Genomic DNA, 16045 nt, shown 5'->3' on the forward strand with positions numbered 1-16045 from the left:
GTTGAGAAAAACTTCAATTAAGTTCCGCCCCTACAGGTGACTGGTCATGTATGTTGCCTGCAGGCTGCAGGATGCCAATCTGTGTGCATTTTCATCTCAGTAATACCATAAATTGCTTGAATTAAATTCACGTTTCCAAATAACTTTAAGCCTAATCAAGAAAGCCAACTGCGAATAGGAGGCAGGTACCTGGTGAGCTGTACTCTTTCCTTCCTCTACCTCGGGTTACTGTATATATGGCTTTAAACAATTATAGTTACTTGTGTCATGACTTATTCAAATAAAGCTGACAGGTCCAAGCTGGCTGGGCGATCGCCTAGTGCAAAAGGTACAAAAGAAACAAGGGAGAGGGTACAGCTGATATCTGAACAGCACTGGTAGTGTGGTTGAAGGTGCTAGGTTAAAGCTTCAGTCTCTATCAAGTTGTAGGTTCAAATTGCACTCCGACTAAAATATCACCATACACTCAAGTCGACAAGGCATGTGGCATTCCCTGCCATCATCAGTCAGAGCACTGAATATAAAAGTTGGCAAGTCATGCTGCAACTTTCTAATACTTTAGGCAGTCCACATTTAGACTGCAGTGTGAAGTTTTAAATGTTGTGCTATGGGAAGAATGGGGATGCTTTGGAGAGATTGCGGAAGAGATTTACCAGAATGTTACTTGGATTGGAGTGGATTAGCTGGAAGGAGAGGTTAAACAAATTGGTTTGATTATGCTAGAGCATTGGAGGCTGAGGGAACAGGACAGCCCCCCTCTCCTCCACCCCATGCAGGGTTGTTCCTGCCTTGCAGCATCTCAAGTGGTGTGCAACTGGACTTTAAAATGAGTGACAAAGACTGGAAGGTTTCACTGGTGGCAAGCATTTTTGCCACATTCACCATGAAGTTCCCTGAGAAACTTGATTAGCATCTCAATTACATAAATAATGAGGTCAAAAGCAGAAAATTATGTGAGAGTATTTATCTAGGCCATGGTGGACTGAATGCCATGAAACTCATTTGCCACCATGCATCAATTACAAATGAGAAAATCTAGCCCTTTGTTCTAACTATATTATTGCAAGGTCCTGGAAGGTTGAATCTCCCTGTGCAATAGTGCTGTGGCATGTTGCCAGTGACTTCAGAAGAGTTTGCACAGAAAGAAAATTACTGACAAAAAACTTCCACAAATACTGTATTCAAAGGTGTAAATATTCAGTTATAACAATAAGAAACGATATGAAAATTTTTGAGAAGAAGAAAGAGTGACTATTGAAACTGTACATTGGATTGAGTGCATTTTATTCTGAATCATCTTTTTCAGTTCCCTGCCCAATGACAGGTCTGACTCTCAAAATTACAACAATGGCAAGGGGTGGGGGCCCAAACCAACCCCAACCCTGGCTATTGATATAAATATGACGTCAACCATCTATTAAGCCAACCAAAACAACAAGTCATCCAAGGAGCTTCTTTTGCAACATAATGTTTTACATTTAAGCATCAATGGATGCTGAAGAAATTTCAAAGAAACACACTTAATGTTTTGAGTATGAATTCACTCTTCTTTGGAATCAATAGTCTTCAGACTTGAAACATTGACCCTATTTTCGCTGCCATACCTACTGAGTTTCTCCAGGGCATCCTATTTTCTTTCAGATTCTTACATCTACAGTATTTTACCTTTATGTTCTTGTATGCATATTATAGCCTGGAGCTATGGGTATTGGTAGAAAGTCCAATTTTTTTCATCACATGGCTGACTAGGAGTCTCTCCCATTTTTACTGCCAAGTATTAGAAGAATTTACACGATGATACTCAATGCATTTGGCTGTGTTATGGATATAAATTCATTGGATGGACTTGACCATCAAATCCTGGATTTGGAATTAATGCTTTAGACATTGTGCTATCCACTGTGTCACAGAATCTCCATTCTGAAATTATTGCAAGGAATGTCTTTAATCCAAAGGACTATGTTTGGATTTTTGTCAATATTTCTTATTACAAATGTAATTAAGAGCTGGAAACAATTCTTGAAAGAACTAAGCCATGTGGGAAATGGATTTTTAAAATATTCATTAACAATGATACAACATACACACAATGTTACTTTTTTTGTTAGTTGGCAAGGTCATGATAAAAATGCTACAAATATTATTGTGGTCATTCACATCTAATTTGAATAATAGATAAAGAGGTAAATGTAATTATGTTGATTTAGAAGCACAAAATAATTCATTTGTGCAGAAACGTCATTAAAAAAATAATCATTTCTGTTTTTACATTGACAATATTGCAGAAATGCTTATGCTATATTCATATTCAATTATTGAAATATGGATTGCACATGTATTTTCAGTTGGACCAAATATCACACATCTTTTGTCAACTTGGAAGATTGCAGAATAACTGGTTTTCTTTTCTTTCTAAATAAAGTGTTCTGTCTAGAATTCTGACTTGCATTGTAATATATTCCACCGTATGCTAATTTATAGCTCATTTTGGTGTGATATAAGAGAAGAAAATACATTAGTGTCATTGATTCTTTTCTTTGAAATAACAGTGAATTGTAAAAGCTTTTAATCTCTAATCTGCATTTGTTCAGGTAATGAACAGGTCATGCACCATCAGTGTCCTTCAGACCTGCTACAATGCTCAAACAAAGACTCTGTTTTCTGCATTCCACTGAAGCAAAATCAAGGTAATGAATGGCCAAGTCTTCCAACAGCAGAGCAAATATTGTAATTTTCAAATCTACATGCACTTCGCACATGGCATCTGAAATTATTTAATTGTGTATCTATTTGTTAAGTAGCAGCACTCTGTGTCAAGCTATAATATTGAAAAAGCAAAACTCCATGCAAATGGAAGTCTTCCAGCATGAACCACAAGTCATAAAACTAACTGTTCTGTTAATTATGCAAATTTAAAACATTTTTGCGTGTTTAGCTTTATTGTTATAGTTTTGGTACTGTTGTATTTTACACAGGTTTGATTATAATCGTTTTGTGGCTGTAATGTGCTATGTCAAATTTAACTGAATGATCTTGTAGAATACCAGAATAGTCTTAATGGATGAACATCCTACTCTTTGTTTCTACTCCTTATGTTTTATGTTCAAGTCCTACGTAAACTGGGGTACGTACGTTTATTATTACAGGGTTATAGTACATTGAATGAATGTATATTTTCCCAAGGCCAACTAAAGTTTGAATTGTTTAAATATCTACAAAAACTTCAATGGAGTTTTTATTAATCTGTTAAACTTTTAAAATTATTACTAAGTTTCTTTGATAAAGATTGTGATCTTGCATAATGGTGTAAACATGAGTATAACAACAAGTATTCATGTAACACCTTTAATGTTGAAAAACACCTAAAGATGCTTCATAGAATGGTTATCAAACAAAATTTGTTACTGAACTGTATTTGGAGATATTCAGGTAAATAATCAAATGCTTAGGAAACAAGGCATATTTTAAGGAATACAACTAGAGAAATTTAGGAAAGGAATTCCAGAGCTAAGGTCCTTGACAATTAAATTGCGTAGCCACTACTGATGGAACAATTCAAGTTGGGCATGACTTCAACCTGGTCTTGGTTTTGATTATCTGGAGGACGATATTCTTATGTTTTTTTTGGGATCGGAGAGGAATTTTATAGTGTTTGGACTTGGAATTTCCAACTTTCTCAAGAGGTTACATAGCTGTAGGATGGTTTTGAGGTTTGGGTTGGGGGAAGGGGGGTTGTGGATGGCATAGCGATGATTAAAGTCAGGGTAGGGAAGAAGTGTTTGGCAATGATGGTCCAGCCATCAAGCTATGGAGTTGGCTTAATTTATCAACTAGTATTTTCCTGACTGTCACTTTTGTAATTTCATAACAAATGGCAATGATTACTAATGTTAAACATTTCTGTTCTACATGCATGAATGTATGAGTATGCTAATTTCAGAAACAGTTGGATTTTGTGGGGAAGAGTGTGGGATCATTATGGATTGATGATGGTTTCTTTCTGTGTATTTATTATGTGATCTTGACAAACACTGTCAAAGAATTCAGTGGCTATTTCATTATGGAGTTGGAATCTGAACTTGTGAATTCTGAAAATTAGGGAAAACAATACATAGAATGAGTGAAAGAAGAACAAGTGAAGCAAAGGGACATTGAGAAAATAAACAAGAGAAAAACAAGATTATATAAGTATAGGATTCCTTGCCAAAATATTTTCTGTGCAGGTTGAATTAAATAATGCCAACAAAAAATAAATAGTTTAATTTATTCTTGTCAAAAATGGATAACACGAAGACTTAAGTAGGATTTCAATCAGAAATTAGAAGAAAAAGATAAATGGTATATGATATCGCTTGAATGTTATTTTTGATATTTTGGACTAGATTTCCTTTGTGTTTGAAATGACTCTTTGTCCTTCACTAAGTGCAAAAACATTCAACTATACTTCACAACATGCTCAAAGTCCTTGTGAATTTCAGCTCTAATGCCAGAACTGAGTGCTCTCTTCAACAATGGAAGGAAATTAGCTCAGAGACCTCCTCTCTCCACAATCCCTTTTCACACCCCAATACCCCAGCCCTCCCACATGTTTGTGTCCTGTACCCCCATCCCATACCCCATGTCCATATCCCTCGCTCCCTCTCCTGCATTCACATACCTCCATACTCGCTATATCCTAAATACCCCTATTTCCCCACCAACTCCACTTTCTCCATGCCACAAATTGCATTCAGCTGCATGAGAATCTGAGCGAAACAAAAATGACTGCATGAAGGAATGAGATCTTCTAAGGCAATGTTTTGGACTAGAATTCTAGTGGTTAGCTTTCCAACCCCATCATTGCTCCAAGAGAATCTGTACAGATGTGGATTCTAAATGCAAACTTAATTATTCTCTTCCCTTCAGCAGTTTTCCAACATTCAATGAAAATTGTGAATCATATTCAGTGATCTCCAGAGACTAGCAAGTTTCTGGTACTTGTGCTCTATAGTCAACCCTCCTATGTTATCATTGAAAGCAGTTGGATCAGAGCATGGCTTGATTATGCCCCTCTTAGGCCAATCTCATGTTATTTCCCGTAGTGACCTTTCCAGAATATGGTAATAAAAATCTTAGCTGTAAAATGAAAAGCAATTTAAACCCTAAATGGAATCTAATATGTGTAGAATAAATGCTCTAATAGCTGAGAACTGCTGGGATTTCTGCTGAAATTAAGCTGATTTATTGGTATCTCCCTATTTGGAATTGTGGGCATGAATATTTTAGATTGAGTTTAGGTTGTTCTGAAATGGTAATTGTGCAGGTTTGAGGTAATGACTGGTGAGGAGAAATAATATTTCGTGAGCTGGAGTATAGCTGTGGCTGCAGGCTGATATAAGAGACCTGGCGCTGCAGCTGTATTCTCCCATTCGCTGGAATGCTCAGTTTCGCAGGGTCGAAGGTGATCTTTGTCTTGGACATCCATACTGCTAATACTGCAGTGGAAGTTATCATACAGGTGACAGCTCGTCAAGGAGATCCTTAACATCTTTTCAAGACTGTCTTGCAGGGAACATGCATCCATAGGTTTCAAAAAAGATAAAGAGCAAATTATGCTGGATACTGGATATTGGAAAAAATAAGAACAGTGAATGCTGGAGAAACCAAACATGTCTGGCAGCATCTGCGGAGAGACTTGAATGCAACTTAGAATATGGCGCCAAAGAAGTGATTAAATCTGGTGAGGGGAGGAAAGGAAAGAAGTGTCCTATTGCCTTTGCTTTTCCTAAATTTTTTCAGCCTCAGCAATTGATTCCTACACTGCTGCAGGAAAAGAAGCTAGTTATGTGATAATTGATTGAGGTCTGTTCTATTCCAAAGATTCAACATTGTGCAGCAACTTCTGGTAAGGCCAGTAAAATATGTAAAGTCATAACTAAATATCCAGTTGAACAAAATAATTAAATAGCTGCTTAGAACACATCAAGGATGGCAGGTCAGGTTACGTATCACAGTTGCAACAAGGGTGAGTTCTTGGATACCAGTTTGATCCTGAGCGAACACATCTGCAGCAAGTGTGGAAAGTTCAAGCAGCTTCAGATCAGAATTTGAGCTGGAGACTGAACCATAGACACTGCAACATTTGAAGAAGGGAGAAACTTGCCAAAATTCTTTGTACCGAAAGGCAGTCATTCATCAAAATGAAATAGATGAAGTGAAAAGGTAAGTTTTTTAAAAAAAGGATGATGTGGAATTGAATCTGAATCTTGAAGGGTAAGGAAATTCACAAATGACAAGTAACAGTGAAAGGTGAAGGGATGGTGTTGCTAGTTATTGACAGGAAAAGGTAAAAGGTACTCAAGTTCAGGAAATCCAGATGTGAAAATAGTTGCGTCAAAATAAGAAATGATAACGGTAAGAAGTTAGTTCAGGGCGTGTACGGGCCTCTTAACATTAACTATATAGTTGGGTGGAGCATAAAGGAAGAAATAATTAGAGTTTTTCATAAAGGCACAGCAGTAATCATGGCATCGACATTTAGATCGACATAGAGAAGACTTGTGGGCAAAAGGTTACCTAAATGAGGACTCATAGAATGTTTTTGGGGAACTTATTTGTACAAGCATGTTCGCGCCAATCAGAGAATGGACTAATAGATCTTACATTGTGCAATTAATTATCTTAGTGAAGTTGCCCTCTGGTAGCAGTGACCATAATATGATTAAAATTTATGTTCACTTTGAGGGAGAGATGTGTAGGTCTGAGACTTTTGCTTTAAATTTAAATAAGGTTATTCTAAGGGCAGAGCTGGCTGAAATGAATTAGCGAAATAGATTAAAGGATAGGTTAATAGAGATACAGTACCTCTCACTTACAATTTGAATACACAGAATGGATGCATTCTAGCAAGTAAGAAAGTTCCAAGAAATGGCCTCAAAATTTGTGGTGATTTGGAAATGTTAAAGATAATGTTAAACATAGTATGATATTAAAAGGTTCCAGAAGCGGGAATAAATCCGGAAATGGAAGGATGAGAGGCGGTCAGGAAAATCGCAGTCACCAGAGAGGGGGTACTAAATAATCTGTTGGAACTGTAGGCTGACAATTGTAAGTGGCTCGTGAGATAACTGATGAATTGGGTTTAAATTTCCAAAATCCCCTTGATTTGGGATGTGACATTAGATTAGAAGATAGCAAGTATGATTACTTTATTCAAAAAAGGCAAGAGACAGAAAACAGGAAATACAGTTAGCTTATCATCTGTCACAGGGAAAATGTTAGAAGCTATTATTAGAAGGAAGTTATAGTAGGGGTGTTGGTTAGCTGAGCTGGCAGGATTTGCAATACCAACAGTGTGACTTCAACTCCTGCATTGGCTGAGGTTACCATGAAAGTCATTTTTTTTCAACCTCTTCCCTTGCCTGAGGCATGGTGATTCTCAGGTTAAAACATCACTGGTGGTCTCTCTCTAATGAGCAACCCTATGGCCTGCATAGGACAATGGTGACTTTAGCTCATAGCAAGGTACAAGCGAACAAACTAAACTCAACATTAACTAAACATCAGGCAACTAACACAGAAATTGCTGAAAAGACGCCTACCCTTTCTTCACATGACTTAAATCCCACATTATGTTTATGCATTATTTGCACTTTACTACAGAATTTTAATCTTAACAAGAAGTATTCTAAAATTAGTCCCAGCTTCCATATGGCTTGCTTCTGCACATTTCACTGAGTCATAACGTCCTTCAAAAGTAATTTATTTCATACTTCTGCAAATCACTGAACCATCTTGCTCTCACCTCTAGGACCTCTGAATCTGACTATCTGTGAGTGTGCCCACAGCAAGGCAAGCAACTCCTTTCTTGGTGCTTTGGTGTGAAAACTGGCAATTGATTTTCAACAGGACTTCCTGAAACCCCATAGCAACCAAAGTAGATAGGTTTATCACTGGGCAAAACTAGTACGAATTTCCCTGACCCTCTCGACAAATCAATCGATCCTGAATTTTAAAAATTTTAAATACTTGGCCTGTACTCATAGCACCTCACTCGTGAAACTGAAAAATTACTACAATGACAACTTTCTACAGCACTATTAAAGTATAATATTTCTAATACCTTAAAAGCAAAGTTACTCATTAAAATATAAGAAATATTCTGTCTTCTCCTGTCATATTTCTTGATAAAACCTTGTCTTGTAATCCTGTAATAACAACTGCATGTGACATTTAGGATTTAGAGTTCAGTTGCATGAGTTTGGGAACTTGTCCCTTGAAGATGAGAGTTCATTTTACTACTGATGGTTTTATTTTCCATTGTTCATCACAGTAAATCTTCTTTCTCATTCCACATCTTTTGACAGCTTTCCTATGTCCTAGGTTAGAATATTATATTTTGTTTTAGATGGGTTAATCTTGGCAAGAACAACGTTTTCAAAAGAGTTTTCACCGTTCAACACAATAGTTGAACCATTGCTTCCCAGCGTTAGTACCTGGTCTCCATGATCTTTTGCAGGTATTTTAGTGTACAAGTCTGAAAAGAAAGTCTCAAGAGAATAGGAATTGGGACGTCATGTTGTGGTTATGCAGGACATTGGTTAGGCCACTTTTGAAATACTGGATTAAATTTTGGTCTCCCTGCTATAGGAAAGATGTTGTCAAACTTGAAAGGGGTCAGAAAGCATTTACATGGATGTTGCCAGTGTTGGTGGGTTTGAGGTATAGGAAGAGGCTGAATAGGCTGGGGCTATTTTCCCTGGAGTGTTGGAGGCTGAGGGCTGACCTTATAGAAGTTTATAAAATCACAAAGTATATAGATGGTGTGAACAGCAAGGTCTTTCTCCTGGGTGGGGGTGTCCAGAATTAGAGGGCATAGGTTTAGGGTGAGAAGGGAAAGATTTAAAAGTGACCCAAGGGACTTTTTCATGCAGAGGATGATGCGTATATGGAATAAGCTGCCAGATGAAGTGGTGGAGGGTGGTACAATTATAACATTTAAAAGGCATCTGGATGTGTATATGAATAGGAAGGGTTTAGAGAGATATGGGCCAAGTGCTGGTAAATGGGAGTAATTTAGTACATCTGGTCAGCATGGATGAGTTGAACTGAAGCGTCTGTTTCTGTGTTGTACATCTCTATGACTCTAATCAATCACACATCAGAATTGTCCTAAGCCTGCAATGAAAGAGGACAACTTTTATCTTTTAGTTCATTCTCATTACTTAAGCTTTCAGCTCATTATCAGAAGTTGAGTTCTGAGGAAGGGTCACAGGACCTGAAACATTAACTTTGATTTCTCTTCACAGTTGCTGCTAGACCTGGTGAGCTTTTCTAGCAACTTCTGTTTTTATTGTTGACCAGAAGGTGTGGGTTTGACAATGCCTCTTGCTAGGCAAATTCTTCATTCTTCTATTGAATAACATCTACTTTAAACATTTTAACAACTTTTAAGATTATGCTGGTAAATAGTCAAAACCTCCTGATCTTCCTTTAAGCTCATTCACAATTATTTTTATATTCATTTATTGTCTTCCCACTCACCAAGTGATTCCATCCATTGCGTTTGTACCAGCTGACTCAGCTAGCTGCCCATTTTAATCCCATTTCCGTGCATCTGGTCTACAGTCTCGCAGGTTACAGCATTTCAGGTGAATATCCATGTTCCTTTTAAATGAGCTGAGGCTCCCCCCTCAATCACCAAACTGGGCAATGAACTCCAGTCACCTATGCTCTCTGCTGAAAATGATTTTCCTCATGTCCTCTCTAATACTTCTACCATTAAACAGATCTTACCTGTCCTCTGCACCTTCAATGTTTTGTGCATCTCTGCCTCCTCTGTTCTGAGGATAATAATTCTGGATCAGTGGTGCTGGAAGAGCACAGCAGTTCAGGCAGCATCCAACGAGTAGCGTTGGATGCTGCCTGAACTGCTGTGCTCTTCCAGCACCACTGATCCAGAATCTGGTTTCCAGCATCTGCAGTCATTGTTTTTACCCCTCTGAGGATAATAACTCTAGCCTATCCGATTTTTCATCAGAGCTGTAATTTTCAAATCCTGGTAACATTCTTGTAAGTTTCCTCTGTTCTCTCTCGAGGATAATTATGTCCTTTCTGTAAGGTGGTGATCAGAACTGTCCACAAAACTCCAGCTGTGACCTAATTGGTATCTTGTATGTTCCCAGCTTTACATCTCTGCTTTTATATCAACTACTTTATCCAATTAAAGAAAGTATCCCTTTTGCCTTCTTTAATACCTTATCTATCTGTCCAGCTACCTTCAAGGAGCTGTGAACATGTACTTCAAGATATCTCACTTCTTCCATCCCTCTCAATACTCCCCTGATTATTTTGTGTTGTCTTGCTTTGTTTGCCCCTCCCAAATGCATTACCTCACACTTCTCTTCAATTCCATTTGTTATTTCTCTGCCCACTCAATCAAGCCATTAATGTCATTCTGCAGTTGACTGCCATTCTCTTCATTACCACCTAACCAGCCAACTTTAGTGTCTGCAAACTTCCCAGTTATGCCTCCAGTTATGTTCCCACTGAGTGTAGAGAACTGGAAAGGTTTTTAATTTGGGAGGATGAGATTGGTGAGAGCTACTGAGTGGTCATGAGGGAAGCAATGTGAGAGTTGTAACTTACGAGCCTTAGTGAGTTGCCTTTGCAGTGGCACAGTTAACACAATGGTGGTTTTGTGAGTGTAAGATAGCAGACAGAAGATGGAAGGCACTCCCCATTGCACAGTACAGAAAGTTATTTGACATTCTTCTGCACTGCTGGGTGTTCCTTCTAATCTTTGGACAAAGTACTGACCTGGGCTGTTATCTGGATCCATTATGGCTATATCTAGTGGCGCGGTCTCTTACAATGTCGGTAAAAAAAATACTGTCCACCTCTGCACCACCCAGTTCACCAACACCTCCAGGTCCATGTCTGCAAAACAGGATATATGTTTTTCTTCATGGGCTATATCCTCAATGATAACGGTCAGGTATCACATTGTGAGGGGCAATAGGGTGACATGGTGGCTCAGTGATAAGCACTGCTGCCTCACAGCGCCAGGGACTCAGCTTTGATTCCCTCCTCGGGCGACTGTCTGTGTCAAGTTTGCACATTCTCTTCGTGTCTGCCTGGGTTTCCTCCGGGTGATCCGGTTTAATCCCACAATCTAAAGATGTGCAGGTCCGGTGAATTGGCCACACTAAATTGCCCATAGTGTTAGGTACATTAGTCAGGGGTAAATATAGGGTAGAGGAATGGGTCTGGGTGCATTACTCCTCGGAGGGTCGGTGTGGACTTGTTGGGCCGAAGGGCCTGTTTCCATACTGTAGGGAATCTAATCTAATCTAATTCCTGGTTTGCAGCAACCAAAGTTGTGTGCATCTAGGGTTTACAACTGACATTAATAGTAGAAATGCCACAGTGTGCAGGCAGTGGCAAACACTTCTGACTTTCTTGCCATGTACAATTCACATGCTGGGCCCTGAAGAGTCCGGGTGCATTAGTAATTAAGTGAAGAGCAGAAGATTGCTAGAGATAGTTGCTGCAAGCCATGGTTGACCAGACACCATGAATCTTACTCGACAAAATGCTTTAACTGAAATGGGAAAGTTACACTCCTTATAGCCAGCTAGATAATTTCCTAACAGAAATTCAACATTTTTAATGAATAACGTAATCACAGTCCACATAACTGCAATACTGGAAATGTAACCACATTTCAAATTAACTTTATCGAGTTAAACATCCTCCATTAATACTCATTAATATCTTTTTATAATATGAAACTTCCAGAGGGAGATTGCTGCCATCAGCCATCATCAGCAATTTCTCTAAGAATAATAATTTTGTTTCCATGCTTTAGCAGATAAGAATAATGATATTTCATCTCGGAGCTTATAACTCCTCCATTTTCAGTGCTTTGATTTTTGATCTATGCTGCTAATTTCCTAACTCTAACTATAATTCTGATGATTATCAAATTTCTGTGTGAGTTTGCAAACAAAGGCTTACTGCTATTCATATGTTTTTGCAACCATTCATAATCATTAACCATTGCAGTAGCTGACTTTATTTTGGAAACTTTATTGACTGTATCTCAAAAGGGATACTAATTTTAAATTCTTCCATGAATATTATCATTATAAGATTTTCAAAATCTCATTCAATCTCAATAGACCTATATTTCCTATCAAATATCATTTCCTATTTTCTCGTAAATTCCACAAAAGTGTGATTCTACTGCTTCCTTTGATTTCTAGACTTTTGCTGCAAGTTTCAGAACTAACTCCGAGGCAATAAAAATAATCATTTTCTCTGTATGATAATCACTAAATGGTTTGTCTGATGGAGATGAGGACTCTTCTAATGCCTTTCCACCAAATGCGTTTTGCAGTAAAACCATTCAACTTTCCAGAAGTCATTGTATCTTTGAAGCAATTTCCTAAAATCATGCATTATATGTTTCAACTCCTTCCTCACAAAATGAGGTACAAAGTGTCAATTCAAAACAAAAAGTTACATCTGAGTTTTCATTAAGTTTTCCTGCCAACCCCTGCATTCATGTAATTTAAGGTCTTTTGTCAATTTCATATATTTTTCTCTAAATTTTCTTGTTCTAGTTTCTTATTTGGTCTTTTTCGCTTTCTCTTTCAAACTTGGGGTTTTCATCGTCTTTTGCCCTTTGGAATTCAAGAACATGTTTTCACATTTGCTTTACTATCTCAAATTCATTTTTTTCTGCCCATATCTCTTTCTCTTGAATCTAGTTGTTGCGTTCATCTCTTTCAGCTCAAGTTACTTCATTTATAATTGGAATCTAAATAACTCAAACTGAGTGCTATCAGACTCAGCATTTTCATCTCCAGGCTCAGGTGTTCTGAAAAAGATTCTTTCACCCTAAAATGTTTTCCTCTCTTTACAGATGATGAGTTTCTCCAGCACTTTGTTTTAACTTCAGATTTCCAGTATCCACAGTATTCACCATTTTCTTCTCAAGATTCAGAGGTTAAGCTGATACATCAGTAACCTTCATTTATTTAAGTTTCTACTTCTAACTCTGTTTCACCACTTTCAAACTAAACTTTGTCAACTATTGCAAGCAAATTGTCTTCCTTCAGAGATGGTTGACCAACAGAAGTGGCTGTGCTAATTTTTCAAAGAATACAGCAAAAATAAATGTGAAATCAGATGTATTCAAATATGCCAAATTCCTTTATATTTATCTTCTTGCCTCTGGATTCATATCTTGCAAAAACCCCACATTCAGAGATTGAAAACGTAAGAGATTTAAATTCCCAGTGACCAAAGTAAAGGACCTTGCAACAAGATTTCACATTTTACTTCGACATCCTAAAATCAACATTGTCTAAACACTAAGTATTAAGCAATGAATACGCTGAACTACAGAATGGGTATCCTAACTTGGCAGAAGAACCCACATGACATATATATGTTACAGAGCTGTAAAATGTGTTGCTGGAAAAGCGCAGCAGGTCAGGCAGCATCCAAGGAGCAGGAGAATTGACGTTTCGGGCATAAGCCCTTCTGAAGGCTTATGCCCGAAACGTCGATTCTCCTGCTCCTTGGATGCTGCCTGACCTGCTGCGCTTTTCCAGCAACACACTTTTCAGCTCTGATCTCCAGCATCTGCAGTCCTCACTTTCTCCATATATATATGTTACAGCATGCCCTCTGAAGCACATGGTAATCTTTACAGGAAATTGTCCCAAGTGGTTTCTTGGTTCTGACAGGAGTGTTATTTCCCAATTTATTAATTCCTAGTGTCTGTTGAAAGTCACTTCTTCAGTCTTCTGAATGTCCCCAAACTGACTTCTAGCATCGAGGCTTAATAAAACAATTCTTACTCCCATCCAAACCAGGCTGTGAATTTGACTGCAAGCTGACAGACATCAATGCCAGCTGTTGCTTTTATTTATTTCCAGGTTCGAAAGCTGATACTTTACTTTCACTAGGACCTGCCCTTTGACCCCTGCCTTAGTGGCAACAAGGTCACAAAGGCTTATCATTGGGTAGAACTAATAGAAGGTTGTATGTCCCTCTCCACTCCATTTTTCCTTAAATTCAAAGAGGTGTTTTAAAAGATAATCATCTTATAAAACCTCTCACTCACAGAAGTATCAATAAACAAAAGACTTTAAAAGGTTTTCCGGAAGCTAAACTTGATACTGTTTTGGAATGACAAAATCCTGCTTGCAAAGTGATAATACTGCAATGAGAATTTCATTTTTTTCATTTATTGGTTGTCAAATTATGACTTAGAATGCATGTTTTATTGAGGAATGTTGGAGCAACATAATTATTTTTAACAGAATTGTCAGGCTATAATAAAACCTATTTTGGGTTGTCAAATATTGGAGTACCTACGTTTTTTGCAAGTTTTAGATATAAATTACAATGTCATAACTGTGAAATACCTGACAACACATTCTTGTATGGATGAATCGTTGAGGGAGTGGAAGATAGAGCCTATTGCTGTATTGATGGAATCTCATGTTGTGATGGGTATGAGAGAATTGACAGCTGGTCCATGTTTTAAAAAAAAATCAAATTCTATATCATCTGTCAGCTTAGGAGAACCATTAGAAATGAGAAAGTTTAGAATATTGAGTCTTTATAATTTGCAATTGTGATGCACACTAGATGCTAACTAATATGTGGAAAACATTCACAAACTCTGATCTCCATAATACCTTTTGGTGAAGCCTAACAGTGATAACAATTATCATGATCAAAATTATATAACCATATGGATTGTTACAGTGCATTCATATGATGTTTAAGAAGTCTGTTTAACACAACACATTTAAAATCTATCCCTAAAATAGATACTTTAGGAAAGGTAAAAATTGCCACAGAGCAAAGCTTTTGAGTTACTGTCACAGCATAGAAATGGTCAAAGATAGATTTTGATGAACCATAGAAAATAACATTGAAGTTCCAGAATTAAGATTCAAATCCTTGTTGCTAAAGAACTGGAAAAGTTGTTTGAGGTGGGATAGGGAGGCTGTGGAGAAATAGGAAAACAAACCATAAGATCCTGAATTTGAAGAATAGGGAATAGAGAACCAGTGAAAACTAATGAGGAAAGAAATAATATTTGAGTGGGATTTATTGCAAGTAAGATATGAGTAGTAAATGTTTTTAGATAAATTGATACTAAGAGGACAGACAACTTGACTTGTTATGCAAGGTGCTGTCGAAATTGGCTTTCCTGTGTTTGAGGATACCTGTTCAAGGTGGCAAACCGTTACTATGGGTCTCAATGTGACTAAATAGACCATTTGGTAATCCACACATCTTTGAGCACAAAGGACAGGGATCTCTCGCAAGGTAGTGTGACCCTGACTGTAGGATTTGCTTCTTTTTCTTTCCTTCTCTGAAGTCAGATGATTTCATTATTAAATCTTTGCAATAGCAGACATGGTGCAACTTTATGGATCAGCTTTCTGAAGAATTTGTAACAAGCCGCTCCCAATCATTCAAGTCTGTGCTGTCATGCTTCAAGTACATCTTCAGAATGTCTTTAAGGTGTTTTCTTTTTCCTTCCCTAAATTGTTGGCTATTTGAAAGTTGAGAGAAAGGTTTTCAGCCATCTCGGCACATTGATCAGTACATCAAACTTGATATTGCAGGAGTTTTGCATGAATGTTTTTGGACTTGTTTTCAGGAAGGAAACTAGCCTATCTAACAGAGAGAAAAAAAACATCATTGTCATTTGTAACATGGTCTTCACATGGAAAGACAGACTTGTGCCGATAAAATCCCAACCATTATGGAAGTCATTAAAAGGCAATCAGTTCATGGATGATAAAGGAAATATTACCAATCTTAAATCTGGAAATTATGCTGTAGTATATTAACAAATGAACATGAATATATTTGTTGAATATTAATTTAATGGTCTGATCCCTTTGTTCAGAGAGTAGAAAACTGATTTAGTATAAATAGTTTGTATGTTGGTATACCAATATCATAACAGATTATTTCTGGGTGTTATTTCTGTTGGAAAAGAAAACTGATAAAAGAAAATTTCAAATCC

At 37.5% G+C, this 16045-nt stretch overlaps 1 protein-coding gene across 1 annotated transcript in view; it reads left to right on the plus strand.

The window, feature by feature from the left end:
• Nucleotides 1-16045, plus strand: part of LOC132820918 (cilia- and flagella-associated protein 47-like) — a 491537-nt gene that overhangs the window by 380502 nt on the left and 94990 nt on the right. The window contains 1 exon segment of the mRNA XM_060833275.1: nt 2592-2687. Within this exon segment, the coding sequence (XP_060689258.1) occupies nt 2592-2687 (96 nt within the window).

This window comes from Hemiscyllium ocellatum, chromosome 12 (genome assembly GCF_020745735.1).
Source record: "Hemiscyllium ocellatum isolate sHemOce1 chromosome 12, sHemOce1.pat.X.cur, whole genome shotgun sequence".
Classification (NCBI taxonomy): Eukaryota; Metazoa; Chordata; class Chondrichthyes; order Orectolobiformes; family Hemiscylliidae; genus Hemiscyllium; species Hemiscyllium ocellatum.